Genomic DNA, 23,044 nt, shown 5'->3' with positions numbered 1-23,044 from the left:
CGATGAGGCACTCGATGAGGTCATCCACTGATTGATATGGTCCATCATGAAGTCTCCATTTGCCCCATATTTCGCTGCTAACATATAGCTGAGATGAATGATTGACCTGTTCTGTCTTCTGTCTTTTCTTGGTTAGACTTCTGAGTCCAGCAGTTCGATTGGGGAAATCTCCAAAGAAACTTTGAGGTATTCCCAGACCAGATTCTTGTATGTTCTAGCAAGCACAGGGCGAAATACTAGGCACAGTCCATCAGCCCGATCAGCTGGTGGTTTCAATTGCTGGGTTGATTCTGTTTTCAGTCCCGAGTTGCACTGGAACCAATGGGTGTTGCAGTCCAGTCTGGTTCTGCCCAGCACATACTCGGCCCTTACATCAACCAGTGGGAGCTGCAGCCTAGTCGGGGCGACCCACAATAACCCCCACCAGGCCTGCCCCCTACCCTGGTTTGCCAGTATGTGTAGCAGTAGACCAGTCTGTCCCCCATCCCATTTGGCCCTTGTACTTGTCACTGGGTATTAAAGCTTAGTTCCATCTAACCAACTCAACCATCCAGCCCTCACGGATGTTGTTGAGTGCCTCTCTGTCTAGCCACCCCAGCCCCATCCTAGTTTTCATGCCCTCCTGCGGAAATAGTGACCCAAGAAGGGAGAACCCACTTTTTCCCTCCCAGGTCTCTCTCAGTCCCGGTTTATGCACTCTTTAGGTGGTTCTGTGATTTGACTTGACAGAATTAGTCCCCAGTGCCAGCTTCTGCCAGCTGATGCTGCGGCTAAGCCCAAACATCCCTCACCCACTCTAATTTATGCTTGCACCAGCAGGAATAATCAGCCCAGCCTGGCTTTTCCCTGAGCTAGTCCACATGCAGCGCACAGGTGTTGCAGCCTTGCTTAGTCTGGTCTGTCCCCATCCCAGCCCACGCTCTCCAGTGGGAGTAGCTGTTCGGCGAGGGGACCAGCCCCTTAATCCCCCCGCCAGCTCTACCCCTCCCTTCCTGGATCTCACGTGTGCTGGTTGGGTGCTGCAGTCAAATCCAGTACAGGCAACCACGCCTGGCATTCCATAATGTGTACTGGTTTTGTCGCAACCAAACCTGGCTCAACCCACACTCTGTTCTGGTGATCGGATTTGCCAGTGGATGACATGAACTGATTCAGCCTGGTCTGCCCCTGACCCATGCCGAATGTGTGCCAGTGGAAACTTTCCATGGCCTATTCTGGTCTGTTTCCTATCATGCTTCTTGCGCTTACCTTCAGGGACTGTGTCCTGCCAGAGGAGTTGCCCAGGCTCCTCCATCAGAACCCCTCCCAATGCCAGATTTTGCGCATACCATAGGGGGTCCTTGAGCCAACCCTACTCAGTTCCCCTCCTGTCCTAGCAGGAACAGTGGCTTTTCCTGGCTGGCTTTCACCCCATTCTGGTTCTTGTTGTTGGATGTTTCAGCCCAGCCATGGCTCGTCCATATCCACATACAGCTCACACATGACTTAGTAGGGGGTTGAGACCCAGCCTAGTCAGTCCCACATCTACCCTGGTTCTCCATGACACCAGATGGTGTTGGGGTCTGAACTGGCCTGGTGCATCTAATCCCAGTCCACACTAGTGCCTCGGGTGACTACAACTGTTTCCTAGATAGAACGCAGCCCCCATTCCAGCACACGCGCCCCTTGGTGGGAACCTCAACCCAGTTAGGGTGTCCCCTTACCTCCCCAATTGGGCCTGTTCCTAGCCATAAATCACGCACCTGGCCGTGGTTGCTCTGAGGACCAGCAGGTGCAAGAGCCTAGCTCGGTATGACCTGTGCTCAGCATTGTTAAGTGATTAGAAGTTCTTCAAAGGAAGAGTTACTGGCCTTGGGAATCTTTAGGATTGACTCAGATCCCAGAAACAGTGGGGTCAGCCTGGAGCTACCTAAGCAACGATTCAGACAACCAATACCCCAGAGTTCCCCGGCCGGATGGCCAGCAGGCACAGTCTGGCACCAAATGGTGCACTGGCCGCCCAGGCCCAGCTCACCATGAGCACATGGTGGCTGGGATCGGGATCCGAGCTAGATGCTCGCTCCTGCACCCCCCAGCAGCCTCTCGGCTGCTGAAGTTTAAACCCACAGGCCCAAGGTTGCGCCCCACCCTAATCCCGTCCACTGCCCAATGAGGGTGGTAGGTGGGCCCCGAACCCACCCAGTCCCGGAGACTCCCCCGCCTTGGTGTGCTCACCCGAAAGGAAGCAGTCCCCAAATCCAGGTGGGCCCGGGCCCAGCTCACCATGAGCACATCCATGCATTTATTTTTTTTTAAAGTTTTATTTATTTTTATTGGAAAGAAGGATATACAGAGAGGAGGAGAGACAGAGGAAAATCCTCCATCTGATCATTCACTGCTCAAGTGGCCACAACGGCTGGAGCTGAGCCTATCCAAAGCCAGGAGCCAGGAACTTCCTCCAGGTCTCCCATGCGGGTGCAGGGTCCCAAGGCTTTGGGCCGTCCTCAACTGCTTGCCCAGGCCACAAGCAGGGAGCTGGATGGGAAGTGGGGCTGCTGGGATTAGAACCGGTGCCCATAAGGGATACCAGTGCGTGCAAGGCGAGGACTTTAACCACTACACTCTTGCACCAGGCCCGCTCTGTGAAACCTTTACACACAAACCAAACCTGCCAAGAAGAAAGATTTGGAAGAGGAAAAGTGGAAGTGGACTGGGAGAGCAAGGAGCAAAGACAAAGTGACTGGTGTGTGGGCCCAGCGCTGTGGCCTAGCAGCTGAAGTCCCCACCTTATACGCCCCGGGATCCCATATGGGCCCCGGTTCTAATCCTGGTAGCTCCACTTCCCATCCAGCTCACTGCTTGTGGCCTGGGAAAGCAGTTGAGGACGACTCAAAGCCTTGGGATCCTGCACCTGCGTGGGAGACCCGGAAGAGGTTCCTGGTTCCCAGCTTCGGATTGGCGCAGCAGCGGCCGTTGCGCTCACTTGGGGAATGAATCATCGGATGGAAGATCTTCCTCTCTGTCTTTCCTCCTCTCTGTATATCTGACTTTGTAATAAAAAAATAAATAAATCTGTAAAAAAAAAAAAGTGACTGGTGTGACCTGTCTGACCCTCAGCTGCCACTCCTGGTAAAGATTTTATGAACAGTTTTGAAATGACAATAAAGAATATTGTTACCCTCAGGGCAAGTGTTTGGCCTAACTCTTAATTTGTCACCACCTTGGACACCCGCAGAGCAATATGAGGGTGCCTAGTCCTGGGGTTACTCTACTTTCAATCCAGCATCCTGCTAAGGCACATCCTGGGAGACCACAGATGAGGGCTTCGGTCTGTGCCACCCACAGAGACATCCAGGTCAAGTTCCAGGTTCTTGACTCCTGCCTGGCCCAGCCAAGGCTTATGCAGGCATTCGAGGAGTGGTTCAGAAAATAGAAGATTTCTGTTCACCTGTCCCTGCCTTGCAAATAACATGGAAATAAATGAAATTCTAAAAGGTTGAAGATCCACACTAATTTTAAGAAGAATATTACATGAAGTTGATAAGACCATAGCAGGATTTGAGATTGATGCTCATTGTGAAAGAAGTTGTGCTGAGGGAATAATGCTTCTGGACAACACTGCATGTTAGAAGAATTTCATTATTTTGCTGCCAACATATAGCTGAGGTGGTTGATTGACTTGTTCTGTCTTCTGTCTTCTTGGTTCGGGTTCTGAGTCCAGCAGTTCGATTGGGGAGACCCCCAAAGAAACTTTGAGGTGTTCCCAGTCCAGATTTTTTGTATGTTCTAGCAAGCACAGGGCGAAATGCTGGGCAAATGGAAACTCTATGATGGACTATGTCTGTCAGTGGATTCTTCAATGACCTCATCATGCTTGGAGTGGCGAGATTGGCAGCGATTCATAACTGGTGAACTATCAAAACCACTTGAGCAAGTATCTCAGAGCATGCCTCACATCCGGGACCTGGGGAGGGTGGGAAACTGGGTGGGGCTTCTCCCTCGATATCCCCTTTTACCTCAGATACATGAAGGAAACAATATGGAAATAATAGTCTTACCCACTTTCCTATAGCCCTTGAACCTTTTTACCCAAATTAACTATGTAAAGATTGTCAAAAATATAATAAAATATGAAAAAAGAAGAAGAATTTCATTAAAGGAGAAGTCAGCAGATGTCACAAACCTATTGCTTTCTTCAGAAATAGCCACAGCCAGGACCGGCAGTGTGGCATAGTACGCTAAGCTTCCTCCTGTGGCACCCAGCCTCCCATATGGGCACATGTAGCTCCCAGCTTATCTCCGGGGAAAGCAGCAATAAAGTCCTTGGCCCCTGCACCCGTGTGGGGAAGTCAGAGGAAACTCCTGGCTCCTGGCTTCAGATCAGCTCACCTTTGGCCGAAGTGGCGACTGGGGGAGTGAACCAGCAGATGGAGTATCTCTTTGTGTCTCTCCCCCTCTCTGTAACTCTGCCTTTTATTTTTATTTTTAAGATTTTATTTATTTTTATTTCAAAGTCAGATATAGAGATATACAGAGAGGAGGAGAGACAGGGAGGAAGATCTTCCATCTGATGATTCACTCCCCAAGTGACCACAATGGCTGGTGCTGTGCCGATCTGGAGCCAGGAACCAGGAACTTCCTCCAGGTCTCCCACTTCGACTGCTGTCCCAGGCCACAAGCAGGGAGCTGGATGGGAAGTGGGGCTGCCAGGGTTAGAATCAGCGCTCATGTGGGATCCTGGGCGCATTCAAGGTGAGGACTTTAGCCACTAGGCCACGCTCCCGGGCCCAACTCTGCCTTTTAAATAAAAATATATCTTTAAAATAAAAAAATTTAAAGGAAATAGCTGCAGCTACTCCAGCTTTCAGTAACTATTTTTAAGCAGGCCCATGGAAGACCACCAAATAGGGTAGGGAGGGTCGAGGTAAGGAGGAATGTGGGTGAGATAAATGCTTCTAATTTTCCTTTTCTTTCCTTTACTCCTGTGTCTGAGGTGGGAGGGGGAAGGGAAAAGGAAGTGAAGGGGGTCGTTGCCAGGTACCAACCTACATCAGTGCCCAGGAATGGGGACGTCCACTTGATGTCATCTTAGAAACCCCCGTGTGGAGAAGAATGCTCCATCTTATATAGCATTCAGCATCCTCTGCAGGCCCAAATAAACTGGCCATCATGTACCCCTTATGCCCCTGGGCAATAAACAAGGCCCAGTCCTGATACGTGCATTCCAAGGTTGATCCACAAATCTTGATTCTCCCTGTGGCTGGAGTTTCTAAGCCAGTGGTCTCCCCCAAGAAACCTCACTTGGGGAGACCCAAGAGCTGAGTTTTGTACTTGCCGGCCAGCACAAGGTTTGATTCAGTCTATCACCCGCATCAGCCTGTTCACACAGTGATTGTGGTTGCCTGGTCAGTTCCATACCCGGTTCCAAGTCTCGTACAAACTGATTGGTGCTGCAGCCCAACCCAGCATGCCACAGACCTGGCCCTTGCGCACACCAACAGGAACTGCAACCTTCTTGGAGTGACTCCCAGTCACCCCCACCAGGCCCGCCCCCAGCCCCAGTTCCTGTGCATGCCAGGTGCTGCAGGCGAGTCTGGTCTGTGCCACATACCAGTGACACTCTCACATACACCTATGGGTGTTGCAGCTTAGCTCAGCCCACTGCACCCCACGAATCAGCCCATACTTATGCCAACCAGTGTTGCCAGCAGAGGAGTGCCCACAGTTGCCCCTACTAGGCCCAGTCCCCATACTGGTTCTTGCACTTTCCAGTGAGTACTGCAGTCCAGTCTGAGACAATTTGCATCCTGTCCTGGCACTTGCTAGCAGATGCTGCATCAAAGCCCTGAGCAGTCGGCACTCATCCTGGCCCTTGCATGCACGACAGGATGTGGCAGCATGGCCTAGCACCGGACCTCCCCCAAACCCAGCTCACATGCAAGCCAATAGGTGTTGCAATGCTGCCCAGCCTCATGCTCCCCCAATCCCAGTTCTCATGCCCACTAATCGGAGCAGTGGCCCAGCAGGGGAGCCACCATATCCCTTGCATGAGCTGTTGGATGCTACACCCCAGCCTGGCATGGCCTGTCTCACCTTGGCATTTGCTGACACGTGCTGTAGCTTGGGTCCACCTGGCCTGCCCCTAGTTCCAGCTCATGCTGGGTGTACTGCAGCCTAGCCCAACCCAGTCAGCTCCCAGTCCCAGCCCTAATGTGAACTGGTGGGTATTGCCTGCCAACCTGCTCCCCTTCTTGACTCTTGCACCTGCCAGAGGGTGTTGCAAACTAGCCTGGCCTGGACTTCCCCCAGCCTCAGTTCTCACATTCATCTTAACAGGTGAGTTAACAATCAAGTTTTTCAATATAAGGTATGTAAAGTTTTAGACATACTATTGCATACTTAATAGAATGCCGTAAAAGTATAAACAAAATGTTTTATGCATAGGGGAGCCGAAAAACTTGAGTGATTTGCTTCTTGTGTTGTTTATTTCATTGAAGTAGCCTGACATCTCTGAGGTATGCCTGTACTCTAAATCAGTTGTTGAAATTATAGCGTAGTGACTACCCAAGCCAATGAGGTCGTTCTCAAGCCTTATTGTAACATAACTGTCATGCTGTACCTTTATAAAACTGGCAGCACAGTAGGCTTTACACCATCACACTGGTTACATGTTACCTTGGGGCATTAAGGTGGCTGTGGCATCGCTAGGCGACAGGCATTTTTCAGCTCCATTACACTCTTGCAGTAAGTACTGCTGCATACACAGTCCATCGTTGAGAGGCACATCATTATGTGTGGCTTGACTGTACACCTGTATGCCTTTTTATGCAGCCATCCCTCAGTGTGCAAGGAGGATTTGATTCCTGGCCTTCCTTGCCCTTTAATACAAAAATATGTGGATGCCCCGTCTTCTGTGAAATTCTGTGGGGCCAGCGCTGTGGTACAGCAGGTTAGGCAACCACCTGGAACATGCAGGTTTGAGTCCCAGCTGGTCCGCTTCCAGTCTGTCTCGTTACTGATGAGCCTGGGAAAGCAGCCCAAGTGCTTGGGTCCCTGCACACAGGTGAGAGATTTGTTTTAAGCTTAAAATAAAACTGTAAAATAATCAGATGTAATGTCTCCATATAACCTACACACATCCTTCTGTATATTTTAAATCATCTCTAGATTATTTATAGCACATAATACGATGTTAAGTCTGTACTGTATTAGGTAGAAAATAATAACAAGGAATAAAAAGCCTGCAGGCGCTCAGTGCAGGCACCTTTCCTCAAGTATTTGTGATTCGAGGGTGACTGAGTGCACAGCTGTGGAATCCATGGGTACGGGCCAACTGGGTATGCGTACAATGATTCCCACAGGATTTAATGTGAATGTTTCCCTACTGTTACACATTGTGGGAATGAAACATAATGATGATATTGTTGGAATTTTTCTAAGTTATTGATTTTTTTAAAATCCAACAATCTTGAACACTTCTGTTTCTGTGTAGATTTTTGAAAATCCCTCTATACATGTTTTTTAAGATTTATTTTGTTTTTATTGGAAAATCAGATTATAGAGAGGAAGAGCTTGGTCCGATGATTCACTCCCCAAGTGGCTGCAGTGCCTGGAGCTGTGCTGATCCAAAGCCAGGAGCCCAAAATCCCCTCCGGGTCTCCCAAGTAGGTGCAAGATCCCAAAGCTTTGGGCCGTCCTCAACTGCCTTCCCAGGCCACAAGCAGGGAGCTGGATGGGAAGCGGGGCTGCCGGGATATGAACCAGAGTCCATGTATGATCCTGGCACATGCAGGGCGAGGACTTTAGCCACTAGGCTATTGCACCATGCCTTGTATAGGTTTTCTTAAAATGTGCATAATTCTTTTTTTTTTAATTTTATTTTTTATTTTAAAATTTGAATTTTGTGGTCCAGTTCTGTGGAGTCTGGGATTCACACACACGCACAATTTTTACCCCCAACTGATTTTCCCCATATCATCTCGATAGCAAAGTCTAATTGTACATAATTCTCAGTGAGGAACCATTGTATGCTTTCTAATCTTGTTCCTTTTAAACCTCTTTTTTCCTTTTCCGCACTGCATAGCAATGCCTGCCTAATGTTAGTGATAGGGTGCATCTTCCTTGTGCTCCTGGCCTTAAAGGAAATGTTTCACTTCCTTCGAAGGAAGCATAGCTAACGTACTCATGAAGGGAGTTACCTCGTGTTGCTACTTGAACTTCTCCGCTTTTTACACATGGCTGTTGAATGCTCCAGATGCTTTCTTTGGCCTCTTTGGAGGATCTTTTTTTTCCATTTATGTGGTGAATTGTATTAATTGATTCTTCTCCCTCTAATGTTAAACTAAATATTTCTTTGATAAACTCCCTTTGGTTATTCTAAACTTAGTGCAATAGTATTTTGTTTAGGATTTTTGCATCTGCATTCCTAAGTGTAAGAAACAACCCCACATGTCCTCTTACAGGACACACTCAGGAGCTCTGGAGAGTGAGACTTTATGAAGAGTTTTGCAAAACTGGATGCCTGATGGGCCAGCGCAACACCCGTCCCATCCAGATTCATCAGACAATTGATTCCCTGGTGTGCAGGCCCCACCCTCACGGGCTGAATGCTGCGGGGTTACAGTTCTCCTGGCATTGGCTTTAGCTGTTCGGGCTACTTCTAACATCCTGCTTGTGTAAGAACTTTCCAGGTACATATAACCTAGGTGTTAATGCCAGCCAACTACTTTGCATTTGTTTGCAAGCTATTTTGCTAGCTAGTCGTCAACCTACAGCTGAACACTTTACAAGTGAGCCCAATGCTTACACAAGGTAAGCGGTTCAGGCCAAGGATCGTAGCTTTGCCCGTGGATATCTGGTTTCCAGAGCACCATTTGTTGAATTACTGTTTTGAGGCACCAACTGACTCCTTTTGGACCAACATGAAACTCTTTTCAGTGATGATTTGTAAGTAGATAGTGTGTTTCTCCTCCTTGTTTGCCTGGGGACTCGATCCCCAGGTCTCGGTGCAGCAGTACTGTGCTTGGTTCCTACAATTGGTGCTGTGGGATTTCTCTGCCTGGAGCGCTCCTGTTCCAGAATCCTTCAACTCAGTCCAGGATCTAAGGCAACTTTTACGTTTCTCCAGTTTCCGAGGATGGATCATCCTTGTTTAGAAACTAAAAAGTCCCTTTCTTAGTCCAGAAGTATGTCATTCCTTTCTTTTTCTTCATGCCAAAGTAGGCCAAGAATTGGATGAAATTTGGAAGAAAGAGTTGGTAACCCTACCACTAACAGCAATAATATACGTTCTGTTCTGCCACACGGCCCTCACCACAGAGACTGTCTCATGAATCATAAAACAAACTTTATAATATTTAAAAGGGTTGAAACCATAAAAAGTAGATCTTATGACCACAGTGGAATCAAACTGGAAGATAATAACTAGAAGAGATAGTGGAAAATTTTTTAAATACTGGAAAATTAATGACCATGTGGATAACATACAAGTTAAAGAAGAACTCTTAAGGGAATTTTTCAAATATTATACTGATTTGACAGGAAAATACATCCGAAATATTGAGATACACCAAGAGCAATGCTTAGAAGGAAATGTACTGCCTTCAGTGCTAGAATTGGAACTGGAAGATCAGGAAGTCAATCGCTTAAACTCTTCTTAAACTAAACAAGGCAGTATAAACAATCAACTCTCCTTAAAGGAAGGAAATGATAAAGATTAGACCAGAAATTACTAAGGTTGGCAACAGAAAAATAGTAGGGAAAAATCAAACTAGAAGGTTTTTTTGTTTTGTTTTAAGATCAGGGCCCAGCGCGGTAGTTTAATGGCTAAAGTCCTCACCTTGCATGTGCTGGGATCCCATATGGGCACAGGTTCTAATCTCAGTGGCCCCGCTTCCCATCCAGCTCCCTGCTTGTGGCCTGGGAAAGCAGTCGAGGATGGCCCAAAGCCTTGGGACCCTGCACCCATGTGGGAGACCCAAAAGAGGGTTCTGGGATCTTGGCTTCAGCTTGGTACAACTCTGGCCATTGTGATCATGTGGCGGGTGATCCACAGAAGATCTTCCTCTCTGTCTCTCCTCCTCTCTGTATATCTGCCTTTCCAATAAAAATAAATGAATCTTTTTTAAAATCAAGAAAATTGGTAAACCTCATGAGGATAAATGAGAGAATGAAATTATTGAAAACAGCAGTAAAAGAAACTGTCACTATAGATTGTATGGACATTAAACGCATGACACAGGACGTCTCTAAATGGTGGCAGGAATATGAGCTAGCTTAATTAAAATGAATCCCTCATGATTAGATAATCTCAATAGCCTTGTAACTATCATGGAAATTAAATTAATCATTTAAAGCCTCCCAGAAGTAAATCTCCTGGGCTAAATGAATCCTCTCTGACGTTTATAGAAGAAATAACACCAATTCTTTCACTTTTTCCAGAAAACTGAAGAAGAAGAAAAAAAAAAGCAGAAAAGCAGTTCCCATTCTATTTTTATGAGCAACACCAGATAAAGACAGTACCAAATAGGTAGCCCTGGAATAATATCCTCTTATACAGGGAAAAAAATGTTTATCAGGGGCAGGTATTTGGTGCGGCGGTCATGGGCTGCCCACACTCCATGTAGACTTTCTGGTTCAAGTCCCCGTTCTTCTGTTTCCAGTCCATCTTCCTGCTATCGCACACCCTGGGGAGCAGCAGCTGATGGCTTACGTGCTTTGGTCCCTGCCGCCCATGTGGGAGACCTGTGTTGAATTCTGGGCTCCTTTCTTAGCTCCTAGTAAACTAGCACATAGAATTATTCAGTCTCTTTTTCTCTCTCTCCGCCTTTCGAATAAGATGAAAGCACGTTTTAGAAACTGCAAAGAGAAATCTTCAGCAAAATGAAACAAAAATCAAACTCCCAATATATGAAAATCCTATAATCAGATGGAATAGCACTCTGGCTCAGTGTTTGAAAGTCAGCCAATGTAATCCATCGTATAGCCAGCCCTAAGAAGAAAAAACCACATGAGTATCGCTTGATGCAGGAAACACATTTGGTAAAAATCAATACCTAGTAGCGCTAAAAATTCTCAATGCACTAGGAATAGAAAGGAATTTCCTCAGTCTATTAAAAAAAAAAGTCTTCAAAAGAAAGTAGAGATAGCATCATTGCAGTGGAAGTTTGAATGTCTTCCTGCTGGAGTCTGCAAGAAGACAGTGATGCCTGCTCCTGCCACTCCTGTTCGCAGTGTCCCAGAAGTCTGAGGGAAGCAATAAACCAGGAAAGGAAATAAAGACAGTTCTGGGGCAAGCCAGTAGAGATTGCGGTCCCACAGGGGTGAGCCCACATTGCTCCCACAGAATCTGCTAGCAGACCCACTCCTCTCCTTCTTGTTTTCCTCTCCAAACCAGTTAGCTGTCAGTCCGTTACATGTACACATTTCATTGACTTGTTAATAGGTGTCCCTCTGCTGTAATTCCTACACTGCTTTGGAAAGCCTCCAAGCAGGGGGTCCTGAAGGCCTGCCCCTACCCCAAGGCAGCCAAGTGGTCAAACAAAAACCCAAGAAGAAATATTGAACAAAAAATCTTTAGCTGGGGGATCAGCATGGTGGTATACAAGTTAAGTCATCCCTGCTCTAACATCCCATGAGGCGACTGGCTTGATTCACATACGGTGGCTTCATTTCCAGTCTAGCTCCCTGCGAATGCACCTGGCAAAGCAGCAAAGCATGGTCCAAGTATTTGGGCTCTTGGCACCTATGGAGGAGATCTGAAGCTATTCTCTGGCTCCCGGCTTCATCCTAACCTAACTCCACTCAGTGTGGCAATTTAGGGAGTGAACGAGTAGATATAAGATTCTGTCTCTCGGACCCGGTGTGATAGCCTAGTGGCTAAAGTCCTCACCTTACACGCGCCAGGATCACATATGGGAACCGGTACTAATCCAGGTGGCCCTGCTTCCCATCCAATTCCCTGCTTGTGGCCTGGGAAAGCAGTAGAGGACGGCCCAACGCTTTGGGATCCTGCACCCACGTGAGAAACCAGGAAGAGGCTCTGGGATCCTGGCTCCTGGCTTCAGATGAGCTCAGCTCTGGCCACTGTGGCCACTTCGGAAGTGAATCAGTGGATGGAAGATCTTCCTCTGTCTCTCCTCCTCTCTGTATATCTGACTTTGCAATAAAGATAAATAAATACATCTTTAAAAAAATTTCTCTCGGGCCCAGCGCGATAGCATAATGGCTCAAGTCCTCACCTTGCACGTGCCAGGATCCCATATGGGCGCTGATTCTAATCCCGGCGGCCCTGCTTCCCATCCAGCTCTCTGCTTGTGGCCTGGGAAAGCAGTCAAGGATGGCCCAAAGCCTTGGGACCCTGCACCCATGTGGGAGACCCGAAAAAGATTCCTGGCTCCTGGCTTCAGATTGGCTCAGCTCCAGCCATTGCAGTCACTTGGGGAATGAATCATCGGATGGAAGAGCTTCCTCTCTGTCTCTCCTCCTCTCTCTATATCTGCCTTTCCAATAATAATATATCTTTAAATAATTTTTTTCTCTCATCCTCTCATCTTCCCTCTGTCTCTTCCTCCCTCCCCCACACGCTATCTTATAATTCTGCCTTTCAAATAAATAAATCTTAAATCTCTCTTAGCTGAAACCATGCTGAATGAGCAGATCTCCGTCAACCCCAGCAGCAGAAGCTTAGGCCAGTAGCTTGCTAGTATAGATGAACCTGGGCCTTCCAAAGGAAGCAAGCCTAACTCTAGAACAAAAGTGACCTGCTGTCTGGGCATTTGATCTGACCAGCAGAGCCAGTAACATGGACACCAACAGGGGACCAGTGATGGTGGAAGTCTCTGCAAAGTCTCCATTTATTGCTCCTTCACCTCTCCTTATATACTCTCCCCCCCCCCCCCAGTCCTCATTTAGCAGGATATTGGATACAGGTGAGTCCAATTAGTCTAGGTGTTTTTAGCTACAAGTCCAGTTCCTGCTCCTGCTCCTGCCCAGCCCAAGGAACGCTAATCAACTCCTTAGCCCACAGCAGGGGTTGGGTGTTTCAGCTATAAAATGTGAATCAAGTTCACTCTGAGGGCTTTGGGGAGGTACCTGGGACTGGAAAGAGTGAACTACAACCTTGATGGGTCAATGACCCCATTTTACTGCAACACCAAACACTGGGGAAGCTTCCTCAAATCTATCTTCCCTCCCAAAATTTGCAAAGATATTGTTATCTTGAAAAGTTAATTAGGATAATATGTCATACTGATGCAGATTATTTACGAGTTGGGAGGAGAATGAAATGACAAGATAAATCAAGTCCTGTTAGATTAAATTCATTTATTATTTCTGCAGGCCATGACACCCTATAGACACTAAAGATAGAGCATACCTGAGACAGTGTTTGACTGACTATAGGGAAAGATAATCAGGTACTTAACAAAATACTCTGTGATATATGCTATGTATAAGTACCCTGTGCTGGGCCCGGCGGCGTGGCCTAGCGGCTAAAGTCCTCGCCTTGAGAGCCCCAGGATCCCATATGGGCGCCGGTTCTAATCCCGGCAGCTCCACTTCCCATCCAGCTCCCTGCTTTGTGGCCTGGGAAAACAGTCGAGGACGGCCCAATGCATTGGGACACTGCACCCGCTTGGGAGACCTGGAGGAGGCTCCAGGTTCCTGGCTTCGGATCGGCGTGCACCGGCCCGTTGCAGCTCACTTGGGGAGTGAATCATCGGACGGAAGATCTTCCTCTCTGTCTCTCCTCTGTGTATATCTGGCTGTAATAAAATGAATAAATCTTTAAAAAAAAAAATAAGTACCCTGTGCTGTGCGATCAGCAGAGAGCCGGACAACTAGCTCTCCAAGGCTTAAGCAGTAATGCACTTGGATTCTACTCCAATCTGTGAAACTCCACCTTGCTTGTTAGTGTCGGTTGAATGAGAAATCTGCCAGATTGGCAGAAGAATCTTAAAAGATAGCTGCCTGGAGCAGTCAGTATCTCTAAGCTTGCCGTGTTTTAACTGTATTCTTTAATCATTTGCAAGCTGATTGACAGGAAGCTGAAATTTAGGGTGATGTCAGAAGACAGGAGTAAAAAAATAGAGCAAAAGGATGTCAGTACGGGCCCAGCACGGTGGCCTAGTGGCTAAAAAGTTCTCCTTGTTCACACCAGGATCCCATCTGGGCCTGGCTCATGTCCTCGCAAACCCACTTCCCATCTAGCTCCCTGCTTGTGGCCTGGGAAAGCAGCCAAGGACTGCCCTAAGCCTTGGGACCCTGCACCCTTGTGGGAGACCTGGAAAAAGCTCCTGCCTTCAGATGAGATCAGCTCATCTCTGGCTATTGCAGCCACTTTTGGGGTAAACCAGCACACGGAAGATCTTTCTGTCTCTTCTCTGTATATATGACTTTCCAATAAAAATAAAAAGATATCAGTACCTACAATAAACAAGGAAGACAAATATGTTCAAGAAGTTAAAGAAAATGAAACATCGGTGACTAGATAAAAAAAAACTTCAACAGAAGTGGAAACAGAAATCTAAGAGAAAAAATGATTTAGTGGAGCCAGTGTTGTCGCATAGCAAGTTAAGCTACCATCCACAGTGCCAATATCCCATACGGGTGTCAGTCACGTCCCAGGTGTTCCACTTCGTGCCCAGGTTTCTGGTAATGTGCCTGGCAAAACAATGAAAAATGGCCCAATTTTTAAGATTTATTTTTACTTTTATTACAAAGTCAGATATACAGAGAGGAGGAGAAACAGAGGGGAAGACCTTCCATGCAATGATTCAGTGCCTAAGTGACCACAACAGCCGGTACTGAGCTGATCTGAAACCAGGAACCTCTTCCGGGTCTCCCACACTGGTGCAGGATCCCAAGGCTTCGGGCCATCCTTGACTGCTTTCCTAGGTCACAAGCAGGGAGCTGGATGGGAAGCGGGGTCACCGGGATTAGAACCGGTGCTCATAGGGGATCCTGGCACATTCAAGGAGAGGACTTTAGCCACTAGGCCACGGCACCGGGCCCAAATAAAAATTTTTAAACGGGCATATATAATGCAATATCAGTCAGTACAACATAGATCTAATTAAAGTCTTTGAGGATAGGGCGAGATTGTAGGCAACATTTTGAAGAAATAGTTTCTGGAATAGTCTAGTTTCTGATGGGGAAAAAAAACTGAAGTATGGATCCAAGGATGTCAGAAGGAAAGCCGACTCAGAGCTGATAAAGGCAGAGACGGCCACTCCTTCACTACGTATTGAACAACCACACAGCTGCAGCATCTAGGCCGAAAGATAAAACTGACATGTCCAAGGACGGAAGAGTCTTTCAGCCAAGAACTGTGCTTCTGGCACGATTATTCTTCCAAAATCGGAGGAAAATAAAGATATTTTTAGATCAACAGACCAAGAGAATTTTCCACAAATAGACCGGTAAATACTACAAGAAACTTAAGCTATAGGAAAATGGCATCAAAGGGTAATTTAAATGTATGCAAAGGAATGAATAGTGAAAGCATCAAAAATTGTAAATACGTGTTAAAATAGATCCTGTTGGGCCCGGCGCGGTGGTCTAGCAGCTAAAGTCCTCTCCTTGAACACGCCGGGATCCCATATGGGTATGAGTATGGAATGAATCGTCAGACAGAAGATCTTCTTCCTCTCTGTCTCTCCTCCTCTCTGTATATCTGACTTTGTAATAAAAAAAATAAATAAATCTTTAAAAAAGTAGATCATGTTTCTTGTTATTTCTCTGGAAGACAAGTAGCTGTAAAACTATAGCAATACTGTGTTAATCAGTTCATGATATATAGAAATATAAAATATTTAAATGTGTAAAATGTATGGAAACTACAGGATGAAGCATAAGATAAACAGAACATTTTGTAAGGTTTTATTTATTTGAAAAGCAGAATTACAAGGGGAGAGAAAAAAAAAATCTTCTATCTGCTGGTTTACTCCCCAGATAGCATCAGTGGCCAAGACTGGGCCAAGCAAAGCCAGGAGCCTGAGTTCCATCCAGGTCGCTCATGTAGGTGGCATAGGCCCAGGTGTTGAGCCTTCTGTCACTGCCTTCCTAGGTGTATTTGCAAGGAGCTACATCGGAAATGGAGCAGCCAGGGCACAACATCTGGGATGCCAGTGCCAAGGTGGCAGCTGAACTTGCTGTGCCACACAGCAACCCTTACTTCCTGTATTTTTACCCCAAAGTTATTTGGCGTTTTCTAGGTACACTGGAATAAGTTGAATTTACATACTATAGTGTCAAGTAACCACTAAAAAAAATAGTGAAAAGATAGTTAGAATGCCAATCAAAGAATTTTTGGGGCCCGGTGTGCTGGCCTAGCAGCTAAAGTCCTCACCTTGAACGCACAGGGATCCCATGTGGGTGCCAGTTTTAATCCCAGCAGCCCCACTTCCCATCCAGCTATCTGCTTGTGGCCTGGGAAAGCAGTCGAGGACAGTCCAGAGCCTTGGGATCCTGTACCCGTGTGGGAGACCTGGAGGAAGTTCCTGGCTCCTGGCTTCAGATCAGCACAGCACCGGCCATTGTGGTCACTTGGGGAGTGAATCAACTGATGGAAGATCTTCCTCTCTGTTTCTCCTCCTCTCTGTATATCTGACTTTCCAATAAAAATAAATAAATCTTTTTTTAAAAAAGATTTTTTTAATTTGAAAAACAGAGTTGTATATATATAGGGGCGGGGGGAGAGAGGGAAAGAGAGAGAGAAAGATCTTCCATTAATGAGCTGGTTCACTCCCCAAATGTCCACAGTAACCAGAACTGAGCCAGATCAAGGCCTAGAACTTCACCTACATCATCCATGTGGATGCTGGCGCCCAAGGCCTTGTGCCATCCTCTGTTGCTTTCCCACGCACATCAGCTGGAAGAGGGGTCAGAAGCAGAGCAGCTGGAACTCAAACCAGCACCACAACACTGGCCCCAATCCAGGAGAATTTTATATGTAGTCCTGTGTACTGAGAGTCTTGAAAACGAAGAAATGTCTACATAATCCAGGGATATAGTTATTCCAGGTAACAGAAGGAGTGTGTGAAGTCATTGTATGGTACCGAGAGGGAGCACTAATTCATGTGAGAAGGAAGAGCACCAGGAGAGGTTAGAAGTACAAACCTTATGGTGAAAGGCCTTCCAAGCCCTGCTATGGCTTATTGCCTTTATCCTGTCGCTCATGGGTTTTAAATGGAGAGACGTGATAACGTCCCATTGTGAGAGGAGTTGCGTTGAGACTTCCAGTTGCCTTTAAGCTGTTTGTGTGTTCATTTCAGCTGACTGTCAAGAGTCCCCAAGAGCACTGATGCTGTGTGCTCCTCTCTCTAGGCATGAGGCCTCACGGTTCTCCAAGCAGCTCCTATTTCAGAATGCGGTCCATGCCAGTCGCTTATTTTACTTTATTTGCGAGTCGGAGCTAGAAAGAGGCATAGACAGAGAAACAGTTTGCTCTCTCAGATGGTTGAAACAGCCAGAGCAGGACTTGGCCAAAACCAGGATCCAGGAGCTCTATCTGGGCCTCCCATATGGGTGGCAGGGGCCCAAACACTTGGGCCATCTTTAGCTGCTTTCCAAAGGCTACTACAAGGAAGCTGGATCAGAAATGGAGCAGCTGGGACATGAACCAATGTCAATAAGGGTACTGGTGTTGCAGGCAGCAGCTTTAGTATGTCACAGTGCTGGGCCCTCCTGTGCTTTTGATTGTAGGAACCATATCGTAACTACATGAGTACTTCAAAATTTTCATAGAAAATGAAATTAAAAGATAAATTTATTTTTGAAATCCTTGCAGTTTTTCCCATAATGTACATTTTCCATAAACTTTCTGAAGACCCCACTCATATTAAGAGAAATGGGCCAGTGTTGTAGCGTAGCTGGTTAGGTTCCAACACCAGCATCCCATATGGGCACTGGTTTGAGTCCCAGCTGCTCTGCTCTGACCAGCTCCCTGCTAGTGGCCTTCAAAGAGTAGCAGAAGGCGACCCAAGTTCTTAGACCCCTGACACCCACTAGGGAGACCCAAAGGAGAAGGGTCCTGATTTTAGTCTGGCCTAGCCCTCGCTGTTGCAGGCATCTGAGGAGTAAACGAGTAAATAGATCTCTCTCTCTCTCTCTCTCCAGTAAATAAATACATATTTTTTTTTTAGGAAAAAGAAAAGAAAGAAATGTCTATAATTGCAGCAGTAGTTTTTGCCAAGTCTAGGACCCTGACCTACTCATAGCAATGGCACTCAACCAAGTGAGGAGGACACCTGTATTTTTTGGTGTCCTGCAAGTCACATTTGGATGGTATCATCAAGCTGTGTGATCAGTTCACCAAAGAAAGGAAGTGAAACTAGAATGTTTACATTAATTCATCTACCTGGGACTCAGACTTACACTATTGATTTTATTTCTAACCTTTGCTGTATTCCATAGCTGTCTTTATGATTACATATTGAATGAAGTTATGTATTTCCAGGCCTATCAGGGAAATGAGACAAAACTGCGTTTGAATATCTGTCTGAGCTGCTTAGCTGTATAATCCCTAGGCAAATAACTTCATCCCTATGAACTCTAGGTTCCCATCTGTATAATGGAGATGACAACACTTTCTTTGTAGCAGCGTTGTGAAAACTACAGATATCTGGTGAAAATGCCTCCAGTGTCCCTAGCGCATAGGTTTTCTTTCTTGTTTTGTTTCTGTTACGGGTTATCCTTTGCTTTTCCAAAGACTACGTATTTGCTTGTCATTTGGATCACCTAGTCTGCTGTCCTGCTTGGACTGGAAGAGCTTTTGCCACTGCCCTTCACATCAGTGAGTACCTGTCCCATGCAGATCCTCTCAGGAGGTATAGACAGTAGCAAAATGTACAGCGAAGAACATAAACTAATGCTGTGTTATACAAGATCATAAAGTTTTGGTGAGATGAAAAGGTAAGGCAGTGCTCATCCTTCAAAACTAAGACTTCAGTCTTAGATAAAGCTGTGATTCCTCAATCATTCTCTTCTCAAAATCCTCCACAGGACTACATTGACTTAACTAGAGACACGAGACCGAGGGCCAAGGATCGCAGTGGAGTCTGTGTGATCGACCTGACAAGAGGCGAGGAAGAAAGCACACCTCTTACCACATTGGACTTGACTTTGGAATCTGTGGCTCCTTCCCAGAAGGAAGCCACAAGTGTTCAGTCATGTCCCAGCCTCGCCAACAAAGAGGTGGTGGAAGGACCTGTGGACAGAAACTCTCAGCCAGCAGCCCCGAGAATCATCAACGCTGATCCTGTGGATTTGGACCTGTTTGAGGACAACGCCTTTGAAGGTCCTCTTTCCCCACCTTCCATCAGTCAGGACTTTGTTTATCCCGCAGAGCCAAACTGTAGCTCAACCACACTCAGAGGCAACCTCAGTTTCCCAGGAAGTCTACAGCTCTCCTCAGATGTCAGCTCCGTCTCCCCAGTAAGCAGTAATGGTGGTAGCGGCAGAAGCAGCAATCAGAGGCCACCCTGGCCATACCCACAGCAAGATGTGCCTTGCCCACCACAAGCTTTGCCTTGCCCACTGAGAGCCTTGCCCTGCCCCCTGAGGACTTCACCATGTCCACCACGAGCCTCCTCATGCCCTCCGCAAGCCATGTCATGCCCATCACAAACCATGCAGTGCCCACTGCAAGCTTTGCCTCGCCCACCTCAAGAAGTGCCACGTCCTCAAGATGTGCCATGCCAGCAGAATGTGCCAGGCCGTCCGCAGAATGTGCCAGACCCACCTCGGTACTTACTGTGGTATCCTCAACACTCACTGAGCCAACTTCAGAATTCAGTGGGTCCACCTCAAAATATACCAAGCCCACTTCAACGCCTATCATATCCACAAGATGTAGCACACCTTCAGCACCTGCCACAGTCACCGGGAGCTGTGCCAAAGTCACTACAAGAATTGCCAGCACTGCCAGGAGATGTGCTGCGCTCACCAAGAGACATGTCACAGTCACCGAGAGGCATGCCAGCAACGCCAGGAGATGTGCTGTGGTCACCAAGAGACACATCACAGTCACCAAGAGGCATGCCAGCAGTGCCAGGAGATGTGCTGTGGTCACCAAGAGACACATCACAGTCACCGAGAGGCATGCCAGCAGCGCCAGGAGATGTGCTGTGCTCACCAAGAGACATGTCACAGTCACCGAGAGGCTGGCCGTCACTACCAGATCATCTGAAATCACCAAGAGACATGTCGGCAATGCCAAGAGATGTGCTGCGCTCACCAAGAGACACATCACAGTCACCGAGAGGCATGCCAGCAGCGCCAGGAGATGTGCTGCGCTCACCAAGAGACACATCACAGTCACCAAGAGGCATGCCAGCAACGCCAGGAGATGTGCTGCGCTCACCAAGAGACGTATCACTGTCACTGAGAGCTGTGCCACAGTCACCGAGAGGCTGGCCGTCACCACCAGATAAACTGAAATCACCAGGAGACATGCCGGCAACGCCAGGAGATGTGCTGCAGTCCCGGGGAAGCGTGCCGCCATCCCCAACAGAAGTACCCCAGTCCGTGGGAAGCATATCATCACCACTCAGAAATGGGCTACCTAGTCCTGGAAGCATGACCTGCCCATCAGGAAACATGGCATACTCACCTGGAGACGTGCATCCCTCCCCACCAGGCAGGCCCGACCCTCCACGGGATGACATACAGAGCCGTGACACTCCTATGGACATCTCCACCCCGTCCTCGCCAAGCTGCTCCAGCCCATCGTCTCCACAGTCTGATAACTCCTTAGAAAAAGTTTCTTGGCTCTCCGTCCCAGAAACGCCAGCTAGAAGAGAAATGCCACTGGCAGAGCCTGCCAGCCCCAGAGCTGCCCAGGTGCATACGCGACCACCTCAAGGTGGGTTGTTCAACAGACCATGCCTGCACAGACTGAAGTACTTCTTACGACCGCCGGTACATCACCTCTTCTTCCAGACGCTAATACCGGACAAGGACGCGAGAGAGGTGAGCTGAGGTATCTGCCCCTAGGGCTCAGACATCTTTTCTGCGGGCCCAGGATAAGGTTGGCCTGACTGACTGGAGGCCATGTGTGAGAAGACAAGCAAAGTATAAATGAAGTACTTACGTTTCCATTCAGTGGAGAGTAACCTCAGAGTTCACATTTTAGCCCTGCTCTGAGAAACGGGCACTGTACAAGCCCTGTTTAGGGGGGAGGCGAGGGCGAGAGGACAAAAGGCAACCTAAGATTTGCTGTTGTCTTTAAGAAAAAAGTATAGGTTTATTCTGCTAACAAATTGTATTTAAAATTGTATATCAGTCTCTGATATACTAAATGGTTTGTCATCCTTACCCAAAAAAAGGAAGTCTAGGCTACTTCTTGGCCCTTGGATTTTCTTCTCTATGTTGTATTTTAACACAGATAAAATCATATTATATGGAGAATTTTCAATTCTTATTTTTTTAACTTTATACAAACTTCTTCTCATATCATCAGGTTTTTTTTTTTTTCCGTATTACAACTTTTCTGTCTCCCTTTAAAAAAAAAAAAAAACTATAAAAGCGTTTGAAATGAATGAAAAAACTTTGCTGTCTTAAACCTGTTCCAGAACCTTTTGTTGTTGCGTTCTGCAAGAACCCACCCTGGTGTCTTTCTCTTTCTTTCTACAGAACAAGGGGCAAAAATTAGAACCCATCCCTCATCGAAGACTGAGAATGGTGACAAACACCATTGAAGAAAATTTTCCCCTGGGGACTGTGCAATTTTTGATGGATTTTGTGTCACCCCAACACTATCCACCCAGAGAAATTGTGGCTCACATCATCCAGAAAATCCTGCTCAGTGGCTCTGAGACCGGGGATGTCCTCAACGAGGCCTACATGCTCCTCATGAAAATTCAACAGTATGCAGTGTACCCTAACCGCTGGCTCTTGGGGAAAACAAACAAACAAACAAAAACGCTCTAGGAAACTTGGACTTGGGATACAGTGTCTTTTGCTTAAGCTTTGTTCAGCTAACCAACTGGGAGGGTGGCTTCACAGATAAATGTTAGTCGTATTGCAAGTGACAGGAAGCCCAACCCAGACTGGTGATGAACCAGTTTGCAGTCATTAAAAAAACCTAGAAGTAGAATGTTATTAATGCAATATTCAAAAGTAGCTAGCAGGGTCCAATTCTTCACTCGCACTTTGGGTTCTCTTTGGGGGCTCCACGTGGTAGCCTTGTGCCTCGAGCTTTTGTGGCGCTCTCAGTGGGAGAGTGCACTTCTGTGACAGTCATAGGTGAACACTGTTGCTGTAGAGTCGTGGGGAACTTCATTGGCCTAACCCAATATATGAACCCGTCTTTGAGCTGGTCCCTGTTCACTGAGAGACAGATCAGCTCAACAAGTCAAAATATTCTAACCAGAGGTGTTAGTAGGTAACGTTGGTTGGCTAAGAATAGAGGAGCTGATCTGACGTCAAGACAAAATCAGAACACCAATGGTTCCTGAGGGAGGAGTGGATAATGGGTAGCAAAAGCAACGAGGCTGCAGTGTCAACAGATTGCCACGGGGTGGGCCCCAGCATGGTAAGGGGAGGCCTCATCCTGCTCTCACTTCCCAGATCCCATCCCTTCCTCCACTACACTCTTCACGTCTCTAATGGATGACTTTTGACTTTCAGGCTACATCCAGCCAATGCCAAGACGGTGGAGTGGGACTGGAAGCTGCTCACCTATGTCATGGAAGAAGAGGTACCAACTATGAAAGTGTATCTTTTGTAGATGCAATTTTAACTACAAAAAAAAAAAAGTTGCGAATATGCCACTTTTCCATGCACACCAAAAAAGTCATTGAAATGAAAGACACTACCTTATAATTCAAGATTCAGTATGTTCCCTTGTAGTTTTCCTCAAGATGTCATCAAAGGTTACTAGGGAATGAATTGAGAAGGTCCTAAATCCATACCACAAAAAGAAGGGAAGGCGCTCGAGGTTTGAATGAAGAGTTGGAAGGTGTAAAACGAAAGCTGCACAGAAAGCCTCAGACTAGAAATACCTGTGGAAGAAGCCACGGCCAAGAGAAAGACATCTTCCCTTCAGAGCACCACAGCCTGATTT

The 23,044-nt window shown here is 46.9% G+C and overlaps 1 protein-coding gene across 2 annotated transcripts in view; it reads left to right on the top strand.

Annotated features, from left to right (window-relative positions):
• Positions 1 to 23,044, top strand: part of SIMC1 (SUMO interacting motifs containing 1) — a 61,465-nt gene that overhangs the window by 12,079 nt on the left and 26,342 nt on the right. The window contains exons 2-5 of one of the 2 annotated variants that reach the window (XM_058677472.1): positions 18,982 to 20,181; positions 20,350 to 20,949; positions 21,613 to 21,845; positions 22,609 to 22,678. In XM_058677472.1, coding sequence (XP_058533455.1) covers positions 18,982 to 20,181; positions 20,350 to 20,949; positions 21,613 to 21,845; positions 22,609 to 22,678 — 2,103 coding nt within the window. Of the gene's footprint in view, positions 1 to 18,981; positions 20,950 to 21,612; positions 21,846 to 22,608; positions 22,679 to 23,044 lie in introns of both variants that reach the window. The other variant, XM_058677471.1, reaches the window with a different exon arrangement.

Source organism: Ochotona princeps, chromosome 19 (genome assembly GCF_030435755.1).
Source record: "Ochotona princeps isolate mOchPri1 chromosome 19, mOchPri1.hap1, whole genome shotgun sequence".
Taxonomy (NCBI): Eukaryota; Metazoa; Chordata; class Mammalia; order Lagomorpha; family Ochotonidae; genus Ochotona; species Ochotona princeps.
The sequence above is the reverse complement of the archived record's forward strand: the minus strand, read 5'-3'. Positions and strand labels throughout refer to the sequence as shown.